The sequence below is a fragment of the Mizuhopecten yessoensis genome, unplaced genomic scaffold (genome assembly GCF_002113885.1).
Source record: "Mizuhopecten yessoensis strain PY_sf001 unplaced genomic scaffold, ASM211388v2 scaffold10097, whole genome shotgun sequence".
Taxonomy (NCBI): Eukaryota; Metazoa; Mollusca; class Bivalvia; order Pectinida; family Pectinidae; genus Mizuhopecten; species Mizuhopecten yessoensis.
The window spans coordinates 111493-131488 of NW_018408377.1; the positions used below are offsets into that span (position 1 = coordinate 111493).

The window sequence follows — 19996 nt, forward strand, 5'->3', positions numbered from 1 at the left end:
ATATAGTAATTTTGTTATCACAATTAAAAACGCACGATCTAAGGATGGTATTGCGAAGTTTCCAGGTGGTAGCATAAAAACAACGAAGATATGCTACTTTGAAAAATGTTCATTTTCCCGCCAAAATTCAATTTTTTTTTTTTTTATACAATTCCTTAAGGCCTACAGAGTATATATTCGGCACATGCATAGCATGTATCCTTGACTACAAAAATAACGCAAATCGTTGACCTTGACCTTCATTAAAGGTCACAAGGGTCAAATGTTCCAAAAAACTTAATTTTTTCAAATTCTTTCATATTTGTTTTTTTACACTTCATTTTTAAGTGTGCATTCTTATGAGGATAATTCTAAAGTTTCAAGGTCAAAATATCATAGTGCACATAAATAGATAAAGGACAGATGATTTCTTAAAGAATGGTCAAAATACTTTCGTCAAACTGTACAAAGGGAAATAACTCTAGCAGAAAACTCAGCCTCTTTGACCAGTTTGTCTACATTATTATGAGTCATTGTCCGTCCTGCACTTAGGTGTTGCTCGGTCCAATTAACAGAGCTGTCAATCACCATTGCCCCTGTTACCATCATCAAATGTAGTGTTGTTTGGTGTACTGGGTCCAAATAACAGCTGTCATTTACCATTGCCCCAGGACCATCACTGTGTGTACTGGGGTTTGGTGTCGCTGGGCCCAAATAACAGAGTTGACATTCACCATTGCCCCAGGACCATCACTGTGTGTACTAGGGTTTGGTGTCGCTGGGCCCAAATAACAGAGCTGTCATTCACCATTGTCCCAGGAGCATCACTGAGTGTACTGGGGTTTGGTGTCGCTGGGCCCAAATAACAGAGCTGTCAATCACCAGACCATCACTGTGCGTACTGGGGTTTAGTGTCGCTGGGCCCAAATAACAGTTGATATTCACAAATACGTACCTCAAGTAAATAACGTCCCAACAAAGGGGAGGGGGACGGAAGAAAGAAACACTAAACATCTTTCTTTCAATGCTGACTGTTCAGAAATAATTTGACCCTATGGTTAGGTTGGTCAAAGAAGGGAAGCGAAGGGAAGCGATCGTCAGTCCGAGAACATATCTTTGATCATTTTCCTGTTGGAAATCCCGTGTTTTGATCTTGATCAAATCTAGTATGTAATTGTTATGATTACTGTCGTCTGTCTGGGCTATACGTATTGCTGAACATATCATTTTTATACATAACATAATTGCCATATGTTCTTAGTTCTAATCCAAATTAAAGGACTGTGAAAAGATAACATAATGCAGTTTATTAATGCAACATAAAAAATATTTTTTATTGTTTTTTTCATTTTACCATTCCATTCTTTTCCCTTATAACATATGCATGGATGAAAATATAAAGAAGCACGAAAGAAGTATGGGTATTACGTTCTTTCTTAATATACCTTTTGCGTGTGTACCAACAGCAGTTATTTCTCGCCATATCTACATATACGATAAATGTCCAAATACAATTAAGGAAATGTCAACCTTTAGCAATGTAATCCTTGTTGAAATTCTTTGTTTTCTCTATGGAAGGGCAAGTTATTTTCCCGGTGTGAGATATATTCTCCAGATTACAGGTGTAATACTAATACGAACGTAACATCTATTAATATTATAAGTATATAGTTACATCAGATTAATATAGAAATTTCCTTTAGTCTGTAAAACATGAGCATTTTTGCCACAAATGGCAAAGATGATACAGCGTATTAGAAATTGTCACTCAGTATTAAACATACGGCGACAGTGACGTGGTAGCGATTGAAACATGTATTGTTGTTATTGCCAAAATGTTTATCCTGGCCTTTCTCAACCATGGTAATAATCGAAAATAGTATTTAATGCGCAATATTAATTCACGACACTATAAGAAGACATTTATTTCCTGAAAAAGATCTTTTTTTTTTTTCGACGCTTAACTTTATTTTAGACTCGATCCAATTTGACCTGCCCAATCAGTCGGATTAGTACACAGTCCATGTTAACGTGTGATTTGACGCAAGTGTGATGTTGAGATCGACGATCTGGACAATCTGAAAAATAAATATCCTGTTAAGTCTTTCATGAAAACCATAGAAACGCAGAATTGTTTCATAAAAAAATGATGCACATGTATTTTAGGGAATCCATCAAATATTTTTTACCGATTTCTCCTGTGTAGACGCATGGTTATGCATAATAATAAGACAATTTCCTTGGGTGAATCTTGTATACGACAATGTGGTACAAAGCCTGCATAATGATATTCCCTGGTTGAATCTTGTATAAGACAATGTGATACAAAGCCTGTATAATGATGTTCCGTGGGTGAATCTGGTATAAGACAATGTGATACAAAGCCTATATAATGATGTTCCCGGGGTGAATCTTGTATAAGACAATGTGATACAAAGCCTGTATAATGATGTTCCGTGGGTGAATCTGGTATAAGACAATGTGATACAAAGCCTGTATAATAATGTTCCCGGGGTGAATCTTGTATAAGACAATGTGATACAAAGCCTGTATAATAATGTTCCCGGGGTGAATCTGGTATAAGACAATGTGATACAAAGCCTGTATAATAATGTTCCCGGGGTGAATCTTGTATACGACAATGTGATACAAAGCCTGTATAATGATGTTCCCTTGGTGAATCTTGTATAAGACAATGTGATACAAAACCTGTATAATGATGTTCCCTTGGTGAATCTTGTATAAGACAATGTGATACAAAGTCTGTATAATGATGTTCCCTTGGTGAATCTTGTATAAGACAATGTGGAACAAAGCCTGTATAATGATGTTCCCGGGGTGAATCTTGTATAAGATAATGTGATACAAAGCCTGTATAATGATGTTCCCTTGGTGAATCTTGCATAAGACAATGTGATACAAAACCTGTATAATAATGTTCCCGGGGTGAATCTTGTGTAAGACAATGTGATACAAAGCCTGTATAATAAGGATCCCGTGGCGAATCTGGTATAAGACAATGTGATACAAAGCATGTATAATAATGTTCCCGGGGTGAATCTTGTATAAGACAATGTGATACAAAGCCTGTATAATGATGTTCCCGGGGTGAATCTGGTATAAGACAATGTGGTATAAAGCCTGTATAATGATGTTCCCGGGGTGAATCTTGTATAAGACAATGTGATACAAAACCTGTATAATGATGTTCCCTTGGTGAATCTGGTATACGACAATGTGATATAAAGCCTGTATAATGATGTTCCGTAGGTGAATCTTGTATAAGACAATGTGATACAAAGCCTGTATAATGATGTTCCCTTGGTGAATCTTGTATAAGGCAATGTTCCCTGGTGTAATGTTAAATTGAATTATATTTATCTCATTTGTTAGTTTATTGCTGAAGTCAAAAAGATCTATTAACTACGTATACAGACACATTCCTTACAGTCCAAATTCTATAACAAACCTTTGTCAGAGATATTTTGATCACGTTTATTGGATATATTTGACTTAAAGTAAGTCACATTCGTCATTTAATAGTAAAGAAGCCGAATATTGTTACGCAAAGTTCATAGTTTTACTGATAACTCAGTTATACACTTAAATACACCTTGGTTCCGTAGGCAAAAAATATATCTGCAAATTTGTATGTGTTTCATAAAGTTTAACTAATACAAAATGTATCCCCCAAGTCATGCTTTCAACTACAATTTAATGGTGTTCCCCATCAAATTTTGATATTTTCCCCAGCGGAATCGTCTTTTCTGGTAATAAATACCAGGTGATTATGACCATCTCGAAGTCATTTTGTTTTGTATCGATGTCTACCGTAAGTCAATAAGAAGCTTCATTTTACAGAAAAGAGCGTCTCTCTTTGCTTCAATAAATAAACACTTTCTAGCAACGTCCCGACATTGTTGACATGCATGTCATCGCCAAGCACAAGTATATTGGTTTTATACCTGGTGTTAATTATGATTTACACTTTGGAATGTAACATACGCATTGATAATACGACAAATGAAAACAAAATACCATTGTACTCACGTGAAACTTGAACCGGACTTGATTTGTACGAAGTCTTTTTCCGTCTACGTAAACTTCTCCGGGTAAGGATATAAAGCCATACAGTTCTATCATACCAACTTTCAGTGAGCGAGCTTCAGGGTATCCATCGTGTATTACTGTTATGCTAAGTCTTTCTCCCTATAGCATCAACAGAATACCATTTTACTACTTTATTATTATTTATACATTCATTTTTACTCAGGTGGACCCTAATACCAATTAAAACCTGTTTTATGTGTTCATTGAAATAAAAACTGGTAGCCCTGGCAACATAATCACGTGAACAAAAGAAATGACTGTACGTCAGTCACTCCATGGAAATAAAGTTGTAATTAGTCATTTGTGGTAACATTAATACCAGAGATATAGCGATGATGTTTCAGTATATTTCACTACATTTTGTTTCTTAACAGAACTAAAATTAGTTTTAATGGAAGCACACACTATTGAAATGATGTTTAATAATTAGCAAAAATCATCTCAATACATCAACCTAAAAACATGACTTTAGCAGGTTAACAGAAAATCACATATCAATAAAGTCTTGATCATTTTCTTGAAAATATATCAATTTTTGGAAGACTTCGTATTTAAGACGTCACCTTTTATAACATGTGAAATGATAGATCTTTTAAACATAATTCATTTATTGAATCATTCAAATAGTGTACTCATTGTAGGTGTGTTTATTTCATAAAAAGTATAAACGTCTACTTTACTTTCTGCGTTCTATTAATGGTCAATTAATCAAAACAACGCATTGGAATTCTGGAAATGACACGAGATGTTCTGTAATGGGCTTTACACACATGTTGTGGTGTGTTGACTTGTTTGCAAGAGGTGTTTAAAGTAATAGTATTAATATATCAATGTGGTAACTAATTCAAGTATTCAAATACCTTGGTAGCGTTGAAATGTACCATAAGATAGTTTCCACGATTGAATGTATCTGTAAAAGAAAGAAACACGAGGAAACGATAATCATCACGTGTAACACCCTTTGTATAAAACAAATCACTGATTCAGCGGTCATTCTATTGTGACCAATATTTACAAGCTCGATGTTGCTAGAAAAAAATAGGTTCTCAGGATAAACACTAACTCTGAAAAATAGTTACAATACGATCTGAAACATTTGGTGCTTGATTGATGGGTATCCATCAAGGTTAAGCAAGAGGCCATTGGGCCTTAACGGTCACCTGATTTGTAATTCAACTGTTTTCTGTTATTGTTCTGTGACGAAACAACCAGTGCATATCATCCAGAATCGGCTTTTTGCCTATGGATTATCAGACAAAATAATGTGAACAACATATATCATGTATAGCTGATGATAATTGTCAGAAACGATGAAATAATATAATTATATAATATGATAAAAACAAGAGCTGGGAATGGTTGAACCAGGGTATGGAAATTGTTACTGTCGAAAAAGCACCTAATCATTCTTTCATCCATGAAGGAAAACGATTCTAGAATATCTGCATCTGAAAATGTTTGCGGAAAATTGATCTAATTCGACCCATTTGGGCCCTGCCCCTAAGGTCTTAGATGATGTAAGCCAGGGTTTACGTTTTCCTATCACCAAACAGCAATCAAATAGCAATAACTTCAACAAAGTTAATTGAAAACATATTGAAATCAAGTGTTTCCTCTATAGTACTATAGTAAAATTTATCTTTTCCCCAGGGGAGAAGGGTTGACAATCCAGACGTAATGGACTTTACAATGTTGATAAAGCACCTAAAGACCTTTCCATCAAAGAAAAGGATGTGATATCAGCTCATTTGGGTCTGAAAAATATAACATTGTTGATATTATAACCAATTAAACCTCATTTAAATCCCGCCCTCATGCAGGTCTTAAGTGGAGTGGAGATCAGGATCTGAATTGCATACTATGAGAATACAGCATTCATGCAAAAACGTTTGAAATAAGTTAAATAAAAAAATAAAAAAAAGAGTTAAAAAAATTGTGATTGCATTAGATCAGCTTAGACGAAAACAATACTCTACATTTGATTGAATGCTTCAGACCATTTTTTTATGAAGTTTATTTATAATTGCGTAATTAGCCCATTATAAGGTTGCTTGGGATTAGCACGGCAAAACAATTTATTGCGTCATTGTTTTGTTCATGAGATAGCAGAAAGAAGTTTTAAAGTTAACAACAATTTGCAAGATTCAAATGCGTCACTGAGCGGCTCTTTCGTTGATTACACTGTTGGAAAGGAATTTCATTCTTTAGATTAGAGTTGATAGGTACGAAGCGACCATATGGTGCTAGACAAATATTTACTAAGGAACCTTCTACGTCAGTGGACGAAGAATCGATTTGGTGCAATATGTTTACTAAGGTATAGGCATCAACATAATAAGCATCAATTTCACACATCTTAACCTGGAGATTCTCCGTCGTCCCAAAACAGATGTCCATCGGCACGGAATTCGGCATCAAAATTAACAGCCAAACCAAAGTCGCGTTGTCTACTGCAAAAAATAAACATAGAAAGGAATGAATTATCAAATGTTATTGTAAAACGTAAAGATAATGTACTTCAGCTACATGTTTAATTTAAAGGTGAAATATCAACTTGCAAAAAATAGATGAGGTGTAGAAGTGACAAGTTCTATGGATGAAGTTGAAATCGATTTAAACTATGATTGGCCATGTACAATGTTTCTGTAATGAATATCTTTAGACATTAAACTGTATTGTACCAACTCGTTTAGGTATGCTCCCATGAGTTTGACCCTTGTCCCGGACGACATCGCATACGTCATTTCCATGTCACCTACCTGTATACAGTAGAGTTGGACGGTTCCTGCACAGGTATGATATGTCCACCTCGCAGGTGTAAATTAATAATGCTGAGAGGGGCATCGAGTGTGTTGATTGCGCCTGAGTGACCTACTTCCTCTCCCTAAATTGACAGTAACCAGGTTTATCAATATGCGGACAATAAAAAATGATCGAGAAACTTTCGAGAAACAAGATTTAGAGCTCACACATTTCTTCAACAAGTTAATGAAAGAAACAACTCTCGATTCATCCTTCGTCCGCGATTTTTTTTCAGATTTAGTGTTATATGTTTTTATGAGTAATACAATCATAAGCGATGTTTTGGGATATCGACATTTCTCCTTCATTTTTCTAAACATATAGAGGATCTAACATGAGTGTCCATGTCATATTGAACTTAATAAACGAATTGAACAATTTGAAATGACACTAGCCTTTAGAGTTTTAATTCGTTCCCACGGTTTTGACTAATCGCAGCCCTTTGGGTTCCATTACTCGTGTGTAATACCACATTTATGACATTACACGTATGTAATACCACATTTATGACATTACACCTATGAAATACCACATTTATGACATTACTCGTATATAATACCACATTTATGGCATGCCCTATGACATAGAAAAATGGGTTAGCTATGTGATAACATTAGTTTTACAAACACAAACTTAATATAATAATTGTTCGTATACCAACTTCGATAAAATGTTTTAAGTACTTACATCGTAGTAGGAGAACCATCTTCCTTTAGGAAAGTAGCCATCGACGGTTGTTTTGTTCTGCAAATTATAATGGGTCACGTGTGAAACTTTACTTCAACATCGATTGAAGCGTTTTGGCTAATAGCCGGTGTATTAAGCAAAAACATCACGTGCAAACTGTGATACATGTAAAGACAAACATTAGCACTTTTTTCATAAACCGATGAGCCTTCAAAAGACATCATCGATGCTGATAAGCAATTTCGAAGAATTGTTTTTGAATAGTATCAAAACTAGGTGAAGGAAGAAGGTAAGTCACACTGGTCGTTGCATCTTTTTAAGGTGACTCCACCCTTTCGCAATTAGCCAGCAGAATTCAATGAAAGTTTCACATAATGGTTATGTCAATATATAGAGATGATTTTATGAAAATCTAAGCATTCCGATAAACTGGGGATATTTTTTGTCAAATTCAACACTTTCACATTTTTTGAGTGTGTGGCATTGATCAAAACTATTACAGCAATAAAATAAGGAAAAGAAACATTGCTAATCAACCCTACAAATATTTTATTTATCATAAAATATTTACAACATGTTACAAAAAACATTTTTTATTGAAATTGGACGGATAAAAGTTACTAAATACAAGCTAAAAGCAAACAGGACACACAGTTTCATACAAAAAAAGTGAAAAATTGAACCAAATACACAAGAAGTCTTTATAATTCATTTATTTTACATTTTACAATAACTTTGATCCTGATGAAAGTTGTCTATCTTGAAAAAAACGGAAATTTTTGCAGAGGGATAGACTTTATACAATGACACTTAATTTCTTTACTATACCAAAAACGACGGAAATAAATTAAATTACTATATTTAATTGTCAATTTACTGTTCTTTTATAAAACAAAATTACTCTCCATCATGTACAATTTGGTCATCATTCCAGTGCCCGCTTACGCATGGTATATTTACATGTCAGGTACATATGTAACCATAGGCTTTCGCATGGTATGCCGCTATTACGTGCACGTACATGTACTTGCATTTTATAGGGATCTTGATATTTTACAAACCACTATTTTCACATAGTTATTGTAATTGCATTTGTGAAACGATTTATCTGACAGAGCGTAACTCGATCGACAAAAAAGTCGTAGCGAACAAGAGTTTGTGAACTACGTATACCACGTGATACGTACATGTACAGGTGAGGTCGGTAAACAAAACACATCAGTCTGCATTCCATGCGCCTCATATACGACCTTCTTGAAGTCGTCTGATCTTATGTCAGTGTCTTTCCGTGAGTTAATTAATGTCTTTCTATCATAAGCTTTATTTTAGAAGTACGTGTGATTACACATTTCCAAGTTAAGTCTCGATATCAGGTGTTGACATATCATCGTCAGGCACGTGTACTATTGTTTACCCGGTGTTACTATAATTTACACTACGGTAATGGAATGCCTGATACACAATACGGAAATGACGACACGAAAATACAACAAGAATAACATGTTTCTACACCGCAACAAACAGTCAACTCATCAACATTATCTGTTTTTATATCATAACGTCATTATTAAACATGCGAAACAATTCACTGTTTAGAGGTTAGTATTTCATGGGAAAATGAGAAGAACAAAACAAAAGCAACGAACTATATCTCAGTATTTGGGATGAAAACAATGAAAAATAGTAACATCTTTATTCAAAAAGTTATCAACGTTTGTTCGAGTAATAACTAACATAAGTGTTTATTGAAATTGGGTAGTCCGTTAGTGCTTGCAGATCATATTTTATTTGTCCATAGATGCACAACAAGCTGCCCGTTTTCATCATTTGTGATACTGTTGGCAGTTTGCATATTTTGCTTGTCCAATCTTGATATGTATTGCGAAAGATTATAATTATATGCATATATGTATTTTGTTGATTTATCGTTAATACAATAAACGATAGTAACCACATAAAATGCATAGAGCCAACTGCATGTGCGCGATCCTTTACACTCAGTTAGTTGAACGATTTTTTTTGTATGCCAGGTAATTCCAACATGTTTCATTTTCAGTCGACATTTGGTTTCTCAATTCGACAGACGATAAACAATAAACACTGACATCATGCTTTAAACACGATGCTCGTTTCAATCTATCAAAAACGTCAATCTACACGTGAAATCAATACTTAATAGACTTACATAAACTATTTCAAATTATCTTCATGGTAAGATCGGTTGAGCATTCTAATCGTGAGCTTGCCGGGATATTAGTAGATCTAGAGATATAAGTTTCTTTGTTCATTAGCCATTTTTCAAATATATCAATAAAAATTGATATTGGTGCAATACAGGAAGAGCGTGCAACGTGCATGGCGTGTTGGAAACTAGTGCATGCACGCTCATGGTCTAGTATCTTGCAAAACATAATTATTAAGCAACGAAAATTGTCGTTACATCGCAGATTTCATAGAATCCTCCATACTATCATACCTGCTCCAGTACGAGAGACACCATAGAATCCTCCATACTATCATACCTGGTCCAGTACGGGAAACAACATAGAATCTTCCATACTATCATACCTGGTCCAGTACGGGAAACACTATAGAATCTTCCATACTATCATACCTGCTCCAGTACGGGAGACACCATATAATCTTCCATACTATCATACCTGCTCCAGTACGAGAGACACAATATAATCTTCCATACTATCATACCTGCTCCTGTACGAGAGACACCATAGAATCCTCAATACTGTCATACCTGCTCCAGTACTGGAGACAACATAGAATCCTCAATACTGTCATACCTGCTCCAGTACGGGAGACACCATAGAATCTTCCATACTATCATACCTGCTCCAGTACTGGAGACACCATATAATCTCCCATACTATCATACCTGCTCCAGTACGGGAGACACCATAGAATCTTCCATGCTATCATTCCTGCTCCAGTACTGGAGACACCATAGAATCTTCCGTACTATCATACCTGCTCCAGTACTGGAGACACCATAGAATCCTCAATACTGTAATACCTGCTCCAGTACGAGAGACACAATATAATCTTCCATACTATCATACCTGCTCCAGTACGGGAGACACTATAGAATCTTCCATACTATCATACCTGGTCCAGTACGAGAGACACCATATAATCTTTCATACTATCATACCTGCTCCAGTACGAGAGACACCATAGAATTTTCCATACTATCATATCTGCTCCAGTACGGGAGACACCATAGAATCTTCCATACTGTCATACCTGCTCCAGTACGAGAGACACCATAGAATCGTCCATACTATCATACCTGCTCCAGTACGAGAGACACCATAGAATCTTCCATACTATCATCCCTGCTCCAGTACGAAAGACACCATAGAATCCTCAATACTGTAATACCTGCTCCAGTACGAGAGACACTATAGAATCGTCCATACTATCATACCTGATCCAGTACGAGAGACACCATAGAATTTTCCATACTATCATATCTGCTCCAGTACGGTAGACACCATAGAATCCTCCATACTATCATACCTGGTCCAGTACGGGAAACAAAATAGAATCTTCCATACTATCATACCTGCTCCTGTACGAGAGACACCATAGAATCCTCCATACTATCATACCTGCTCCAGTACTGGAGACACCATAGAATCTTCCATACTGTCATACCTGCCCCAGTACGAGAGACACCATAGAATCGTCCATACTATCACACCTGCTCCAGTACGAGAGACACCATATAATCTTCCATACTATCATACCTGCTCCAGTGCGAGAGACACCATAGAATCGTCCATACTATCATACCTGATCCAGTACGAGAGACACCATAGAATCTTCCATACTGTCATACCTGCCCCAGTACGAGAGACACCATAGAATCCTCAATAATGTCATACCTGCTCCAGTACGAGAGACACAATATAATCTTCCATACTATCATACCTGGTCCAGTACTGGAAACAACATAGAATCTTCCACACTATTATACCTGCTCCAGTACGAGAGACACCATAGAATCGTCCATACTATCATACCTGCTCCAGTACTGGAGACACCATAGAATCTTCCATACTGTCATACCTGCCCCAGTACGAGAGACACCATAGAATCGTTAATACTATCATACCTGCTCCAGTGCGGGAGACACCATAGAATCCTCAATACTATCATAACTGCTCCAGTACGGGAGACACCATATAATCTTCCATACTATCATACCTGGTCCATTACGGGAAACAACATAGAATCTTCCATACTATCATGCCTGGTCCAGTACGGGAAACACCATAGAATCTTCCGCCCTATTATACCTGCTCCAGTACGAGAGACACTATAGAATCGTCCATACTATCATACCTGCTCCAGTGCGGGAGACACCATAGAATCCTCAATACTATCATAACTGCTCCAGTACGGGAGACACCATATAATCTTCCATACTATCATACCTGGTCCAGTACGGGAAAGAACATAGAATCTTCCATACTATTATACCTGCTCCAGTACGGGAGACACTATAGAATCTTCCATACTATCATACCTGCTCCTGTACGAGAGACACCATAGAATCCTCCATACTATCATACCTGCTCCAGTACGGGAGACACCATAAAAGCTGGCCCAATGAGGAATTGTCGGTCAATATTCCAGGTATTCTCGTCTTCCGGAAACCTGTAATGTGTTAAAGTTGACATTAGCATACGTCATCGATGTTATTGGAAATGCATTATCATTATTGTCATCGTTATCGTCGACGACGTTGTCATGATTATCATCGATTGTTATCATAAAGTCCGCAAATGTAAACCTTTATCATAACTGTGCATGTTCTGTTTTCCTCTTGTTTTATTATGAAAGTCATTTGAAAATCGATTTTGTCATACGTACTCGAACATGAGTGGTCGGGCCACAGTTTTGCCGTTGATATGTGCTTCATGGAACAGTGTGTAGTAGTATGGTAGCAACTTGTAGCGTATTAACAGGATATGACGTGTGATCCCCACAAACGCTTCGTCCCACGAGGCAGGGTCTTGATCCTGTCATGAGTCGTTCATATGACAAAAACTACATCACAAAGTAACTTCAATGATCCATATCTATTTATGTTTCTTTGTTTGCTTAGCAATATAAAAATGTTTCACCTTCACAATGACGAGAAGGAACAAATGTAATACGTTATAATGTAAACCCCTTCCAACACAAAAACACATAATTTGTTGGTTATAGCTTACATATAGCGGCCAAACAACTCGGTAAATTCAAAGACGAGGAATTTGACTCAAGTATTGCAATCGTGCAGCCAGTCAACTTTGAATATTTAATGACTTCTTTGGAAACGACACAGAAACAAGGCACATAAACCATTACTCTTGTAAGTGACGTGAAGGTATGAATGAATAACAAATTATACATTTGTTTTACATTATCAAAGTATTATTATAAATATTTCAATCTCTAGCAAATTTCCCCAAAATCTTATGGATGATGTCTATAAGTGTAGTTATCGACAAACAGGCCATATGCTATATTGACAAAACACTGTAATAGCGGTACTCACTTAACTATTCAAATTAGTATGACATTTTTACTATCTGGTGTTGAAAATAATCGGGTTAGGGATGTGGACTATGTTATATTCAGACATGTGCAAGCCTATTTTGATATCCAGTGACAGATTTTTGAACTTAAAATAGTCGACAATGGTGGGCTAAAAAGATATGCATGTAACATCAAAACTGCTATTGCTATATAAAACAAGCAAATTCGTGGAATTTATATCCCCCGCTTGCAGGACATATTGTAGGTAAACATTATTGTGGTTAGGTTTAAACATGTGAGTATCGTGCTGTTGAGACATAATGTATAGCCTGAAACTCGAAGAAAAGACAAAAGTTTTTATTGAAGATGTAGTTTTTAAGGTGTAAATTAATCATTTAATCCATTTAACCTCATTAATTATCTGTAAATATGCACAAATCACATTAGTTGGCAAACTAAGCATGAGACGGAAGTGCATACGGAATTTGATTGAAATATCTGCACAATATCTACAGCAATTATCACACGAAAACCAAAGAGTGCCAGAGATGGGTGGGAAGACAGAGGCAACACAAACATTGTTATCAAGTTTGAAGTAATTTGGTAAATATTTGCTATACATGTAGTTATTAAGCGTAAACTGCAAATAATGATTAATAAAGGGCCATAACTCATCCAAATAGAGTCCACTAAAAGGGGTCATCAAACTTTGTCGAGCCCTTAATGCATTTAACACTGTTACCAAGTTTGAAGAACATCGGTTAACATTTGTTGCAGTTATTGCAAGGAAAGGGCAGATGATGACGTTTTTCGTTATTCAAGGGGCCATTACTCCGCCAAATAAAGTCCGCTGAAAGTGGTCATCAAACATGGCCGAGCCCTGAAGGCATTTAACCCTGTAACTAAGTTTGAAGAAAATCGAATAATATTTGCGAGAGTTAAAGAACAGAAACGGCAGATTATGACGTTTTTCGTTATTCAAAGGGCCATTACTCCGCTTAATAAAGTCCGCTGAAAGTGGTCATCAATCTTGGCCGAGCCCTTAATGCATTTAACACTGTTACCAAGTTTGAAAAAAAATCAGTTAACATTTGTTGCAGTTATTGCACGGAAACGGCAGATAATGACGTTTTTCGTTATTCAAGGGGCCACAACTCCAAGTTTTGGACAGCCAGCCAACCAGACAGACAGACAGACAGATGACAAACGCAAATCAATTTCCCTCTTTTCGGTAAAAGCGGGGAATAAAAAATAAAAAAAAAGATATACATTGTGAAATATTTCGAGCGTTATCTTCCCAAATGTAGTGTTAGACACCTCGATATGTTTAGAGCTTTGATATGATACGACACACACAGCTAAAAGAGGTATATCTAATATTTACAACACTTTATCAATGAACAAAAATAGCATTATCAATTATAAAGAAACTTACACGGAAGAAATGGCCGTCATCTCCTGTTCGAGCGTTGTGGTTTCGAGAGAACGGATAGAACGCCCCTACTTGCATCCAGCGAAGGCACAGCTCATAATTTGTTTCAAAGTAGAATCCACATATGTCAGCACCAATCTCAAAACAAATATAATGTGAGTGACTTCAAAACATATTTATTCGACCAAAAGCAATTCTTATTTTCATATCATCACCGTTATTGAAGTTTATATATAAAGAACAAATAATGATGAAATTTCTTAATATAAATTAATATTTAGCTTTGAAACATTTTAAGACCCTTAACAAGTCTGATATTATATTAATTATTCAAATGAATAGGATATGAAGGTTTAACAAGCAATGACATTTAATTATATGTTCATTTACTTATATTCACATACCATTGAGAATCCAAACATACTGAACTCCAGCATGCCTGTAATGTAACATACCACGTCGTCAGTCGAAGCCAAACAAGGTTTCCCAGCACTAATTATCAACATCAATATGCACTAAACAGATTATGCTGTGTTTGCATTGTTACATACTGAAGACAATTTTACTTGAACATCATGGGAGCAATTGTGTTGTAGCATTTAGTTTTCTATAATTTGAATTAGAAAAAAAAAATCTATTCAAGAATGAACCGTAAAATCTGTATAAGTTTTGTTCACGTCCAGAACGTCATAACGTACCAACAATAGACCAAGGCAGCTGTCTCCACTGACTCTGGTTGTCACCTAACCAATGAGCAGAATATTGAGATGTTCCAGGAAAAGATGACCTTGTTACTATAAAGGGACGTTTGCTCGGCATCACCTTCTTTAGGGCACTGCAAGAAGGTACTGTGTAATTATTGTGGTTAGAAAAATAGTAAGACAAAAACGGATTTAAATTGTATGACTTTTTTTCAATCGTTTTCAAATTTTGAGAACCTGATGCTTATCAAAGAGCTCAACACCTATACATATAATGAGGGATATTCATATTGTTTTCGTTATGTTTTTCTTATTATTCCTTTATCCACAAATCTTGTAGACATTTTATCTCAAGAGGAACGAAAACAGGTAAAACGTTCATATTTAAGTATGAATATAGGACACAATACCAAAACGAGATCAAGATTATCATTTCAAAGGTCAAGGTCAAAGATCTATGAATTGATCTATGTGGGAGCTAACTGTTCCCCATGACATGTTATCAGAGACTATCTCAAGTTCAAGGTCTCGCTACTGATAAAACATTCAGGTCAAAGATGCAAATCTCACAAAAAAGGTAACTTTACAGCACATATTTTTCAAAGCTTCAAGGTTACTTATAGCATCAAAAAAAGCAAAGATACGCCGCTATAAAATTTACAATTGAACTTAAAACCTTCCTCCTCTTTAACCAGGACATAGAAAGACTTGATATTTGGCACATCTGTAGCATAATTGCTTGGCTACAAAATATTTGCAAATCGTTGATCTTTACCATAATTCAAGGTCACAGGGGTCAAATGATCAAAAAATGAAAATTTCAAAACGTTTTTAACAATAGTTTATTTTACACCACATATAAAAGAGTACATCCTATTAGGATTAAGATATTTGTAAAGTTTCAAGGTCACAGCTTCATTGTGCATGCAAATAAATATGTTAATCCTACACATTATCGCTTTAAGGTCCAGTATTGATATTTTTTCTTATGTGTATTTTTGGAAAAGAAAGTAGAAAAAGCAAAAATAATTATATGTCCGTGTTTTTGTTTTTGTGCTATGATCGGTCAAAGATACGAATTTAAAATATGTAACTTTAGGCAATGTTTTGAATTTCCAATTTTTAATGCAGAATAAAATCATACAATATCTTCACAGTGTACTATCCAATATGTATGAATGTTTGAAGCATTTTTAAAAAATACTACTTTCTTTGAAATTGAGGAAGTAAATTCTCTGAAACTTAAAAAAGCGATTTAAATAACCAATAATCGTTATTTTTTAATTAAAATATACTTATTTTTATCACCATTTTTTCAGATTTAATGCTTGATATAAAAGGTTGTGCTTTATTTAAACTTTTTAAAATAAATATTTCATATACTAAAAGAAACGAATGTTTCATTTTCTGAAATAGCGACAAAAATCGGGAGTCCGTATGCTTATTTTTTTGTGTTTTTTTTTTCCCTCACCTTTGTTTGGAATCAAAAATCAAAAGTGTTTTATTGACACTAAATATACAACAAAATATCAATATTGTGTAATTTTCCACTTTGTTGCATATTATTGTATCATATTTACTATTATAAATACAGTTCTACATCAAAAATAGAAATACATATGAGAAATACATACACAGGATTGTAATTTTTGACACAGTGTTCAGATGCGATTTTTCTTTTAAAATTGATAATTAATTATGAAATATTTCATAATCCTTTAAACTTGAACGTGATTTAAACCTCAGAAAAGTGCATCCTTAAATGACAGATGATTGATGAAAGCACGAAAAATATGAATTGTACAAAGATGAATAACAGGCTAATCCTCCAAACTGATAAGACGTAACATTCAGCTTCGATGGGTCCAGGTACAACTCACTTACGTGATTGTTAACTCGTAAGTGAATATATTGATGAAGCTAACCAGGTTTTTTTCTGTCTGTGACCAAATTTTCTAGAATACACAGAGTGGTCCTGGGATTGGTGTTACTGGGTCCAAATTATAGAGCTGTCAATCACCACTACCTCCAGTTCACAACATTCCCTAAAAGGGGGGGGGGGGGGGGGGGGGGGGGAGGAAGCTAGAAAACCCTAAGAGCTTACCATCACTGTTTACTGATTATCATATTAACTGGAACCTGCGGTATGAATTAGGTGTAAGGTTGGTCAAAGAATGGAAGCGAAGGGAAACGTATAAAAGCGACTTTCAGTTCGGGAACATATCTAAGATAATTTCCTTGATGGAAATTCCCGTGTTTTGTTCTTGATCAAATCTTATTGAATTCATTTTAAAAAAGCTAAACATGTCTGTTGTTTATGGATGCCCGAAGTAAAAAGAGTAACTATAGATATGAGAGTGTATTATCAGCTTCAATAAACATTTTCTGAAGAGATTACAAGCCTTGCGGAACATTCAAATAAGGATAATGATAAATAATTTGTTCATGTTCATATAACCACATATTTACCAAAATAAAAGTCCACGATAACTATATTAGATATGAAATCATGACGTTTTATCATTAAACAAGAGGAAACACAGGAAAATCGTCAAGAAGAAAGGTTTGCATTAGGCAGGGAAACACTTGTGAGGTCACCTGTGACGTAACGGCGTACCTAAAATACTGACCTGATGTTTCTATACATTCATACACATAAGACAGAATTGATGTTGGTGAGTATTGGGGAATACAGCCTGTATGGAGATCAGAGTGCTGTGAGTAATGTATAAAAAGGAAATATGATATTTCTGAGTTTTGATTTTATAATCAAATTATCTTTTGTTTGTAATGTTTATTTTTACTATTACCGGCTCGATTATTAGTTACATACGTATCCACTGACTTGCCAAACTGTTCTTTGACTGTCCCTAAGAAACAGGGTTGTAAGCCATCTTAAAAATAAAATATGTTGACTTAAGTCACAGGGGATACCTATCGTATCATAGCACTTAAAATCATGTGCAGCATATAAGCTGCTGTTGTTTGATCTGTTCTTTATGATATATTTTGTCTGTCCAATTTCAGCGTCAGTTTTGTGCTGTGTAGACGATATCGCAAACTAACTATGCCACTTTCACATCAAAACAATAATATAGAAAAACGAATTAAGAAATTTACTTTTATTTAAGAAATTCTTCGTTTGAAATATTTAAACGCGTATCTTTACTTACGCATAGGTAGCCAAAGCGTGTGAGTGACCGTACAAGCTGTGGACTTTGTAGTGGTCACCCCAGTGTTGCTTTGCGTCCATACATACGGTCTTTCTGTACAGGTCCCCAGTATCTCCTTCTAAAATATCTGTGAAGTAAGACAGAAAGTTTAGACCACAGGGTCCACACACAGTGACACACGCCTGGCCCTGTGATCATGAAACAATCTCGACTCAAGATAAAATTTCTATTGTTGCCTAGTTTTTCAGTACTATTGTAGAAACCCATTATACTGTCACCGTCTGCATCACTACAAAATGATATGTATATATATATATATATATATGACGATAAATTGGCTTAGACACATCAAAAAAATAAATGGAATAATGTATTGAACCTTGAAAATGTTGGTACTAAGATCTAGAGTTGACATGAGATCGAGGTTCTATTATTAATAAAACTATATTTTACCTTTTACATGAATATCTTGTTTTATGTATTGTTTCGAAACATTTTAGGCATTTGTCCTACAGTTCTTATTAATTGCTTGGAATTAAGTCCAAGACTGTTTCATGCCCCAAGAAAGTCTAGACCAGGAGCGATTTAAAATACAGCGACACGGTACATAAGCACTTTATCAGGGCAGATACTCATTCTAGTAACCGACGAATATCTTATTATCATTTGTCAGAAACGTGATTAACGTAGGATTTAGGTTTCTTTATACATAACTAAAAATATGCTGTTACTTCCAAACGACTCTATCTTGAATTTACTTGAATTGCCTAATTCCTTTTTCTGCTACCCTAAAGTACATAAAGAAATTCTTTTGTATCACCAAAAGAAGGGAAGCGATGGGAAACGTATTACAGCGACCGTCAGTTCGAGGACATATCTAAGATAATTTCCTAGGTGGAAATCCCGTATTTTGTTCTTGATCAAATCTGTTGAATTTATTTTGAAAAAGCTAAACATGTCTGTTGTTTATGAATGCCCGAAGTAAAAAGAGTTACTATAGAAATGAGAGTGTATTATCAGCTTCAATAAACATTTTCTGAAAAGATTACAAGCCTTGCGGAACATTCAAATAAGGATAATAATAAATAATTTGTTCATGTTCATATAACCACATATTAGCCAACTTGTAATTACTCTTTCGTCACACCTACTGTTCATGATTCTATATACATTAACTATTTCACAATAAGGTTACACGGGGAAACAGGGGTAGGTAATCAATAAATGTAGATGTGTTAGAGACACCAACGTTTTCAATAAGTATTGCCTTGTTAGTAACAACTAATGCTTGCTTCCTTCACTGTTCTCTAATTAGTGAGGAACCCCTGCATCGGGCTATTCTTGTGATAATCTATTTATTCGTAAACCCGTACGTGGCATGAATGGTGGATTGTTCCATTTGTTTTTCCGGCATCCCATACTTGGTGGAAGATTCTCATCATCAAAGCTGAAACTAGCAGGTTCATTCATGTCCTGTTAAAATAAATACGAAAATAGCAGTCGTATGTATATCTAAAAGAAACCCTAACGCTTATTTAATAATAATAATAATAATAATAATAATAAAA

The 19996-nt window shown here is 35.3% G+C and overlaps 1 protein-coding gene across 1 annotated transcript in view; it reads right to left on the bottom strand.

Annotated features, from left to right (window-relative positions):
• Positions 1 to 1291: 1291 nt before the first annotated feature.
• Positions 1292 to 19996, bottom strand: part of LOC110459523 (maltase-glucoamylase, intestinal-like) — a 40460-nt gene continuing 21755 nt past the window's right edge. The window contains exons 12-24 of the mRNA XM_021511831.1: positions 19802 to 19901; positions 18429 to 18555; positions 15253 to 15389; positions 14959 to 14993; positions 14558 to 14692; positions 12472 to 12620; positions 12171 to 12255; positions 7579 to 7635; positions 6849 to 6973; positions 6451 to 6539; positions 4950 to 4999; positions 4030 to 4188; positions 1292 to 2057 (exon numbers count right to left, since the gene is read on the bottom strand). Of these exons, the coding sequence (XP_021367506.1) occupies positions 1989 to 2057; positions 4030 to 4188; positions 4950 to 4999; positions 6451 to 6539; positions 6849 to 6973; positions 7579 to 7635; positions 12171 to 12255; positions 12472 to 12620; positions 14558 to 14692; positions 14959 to 14993; positions 15253 to 15389; positions 18429 to 18555; positions 19802 to 19901 (1317 nt within the window). The 3' untranslated portion in view covers positions 1292 to 1988. The remainder of the gene's footprint in view (positions 2058 to 4029; positions 4189 to 4949; positions 5000 to 6450; positions 6540 to 6848; positions 6974 to 7578; positions 7636 to 12170; positions 12256 to 12471; positions 12621 to 14557; positions 14693 to 14958; positions 14994 to 15252; positions 15390 to 18428; positions 18556 to 19801; positions 19902 to 19996) is intronic.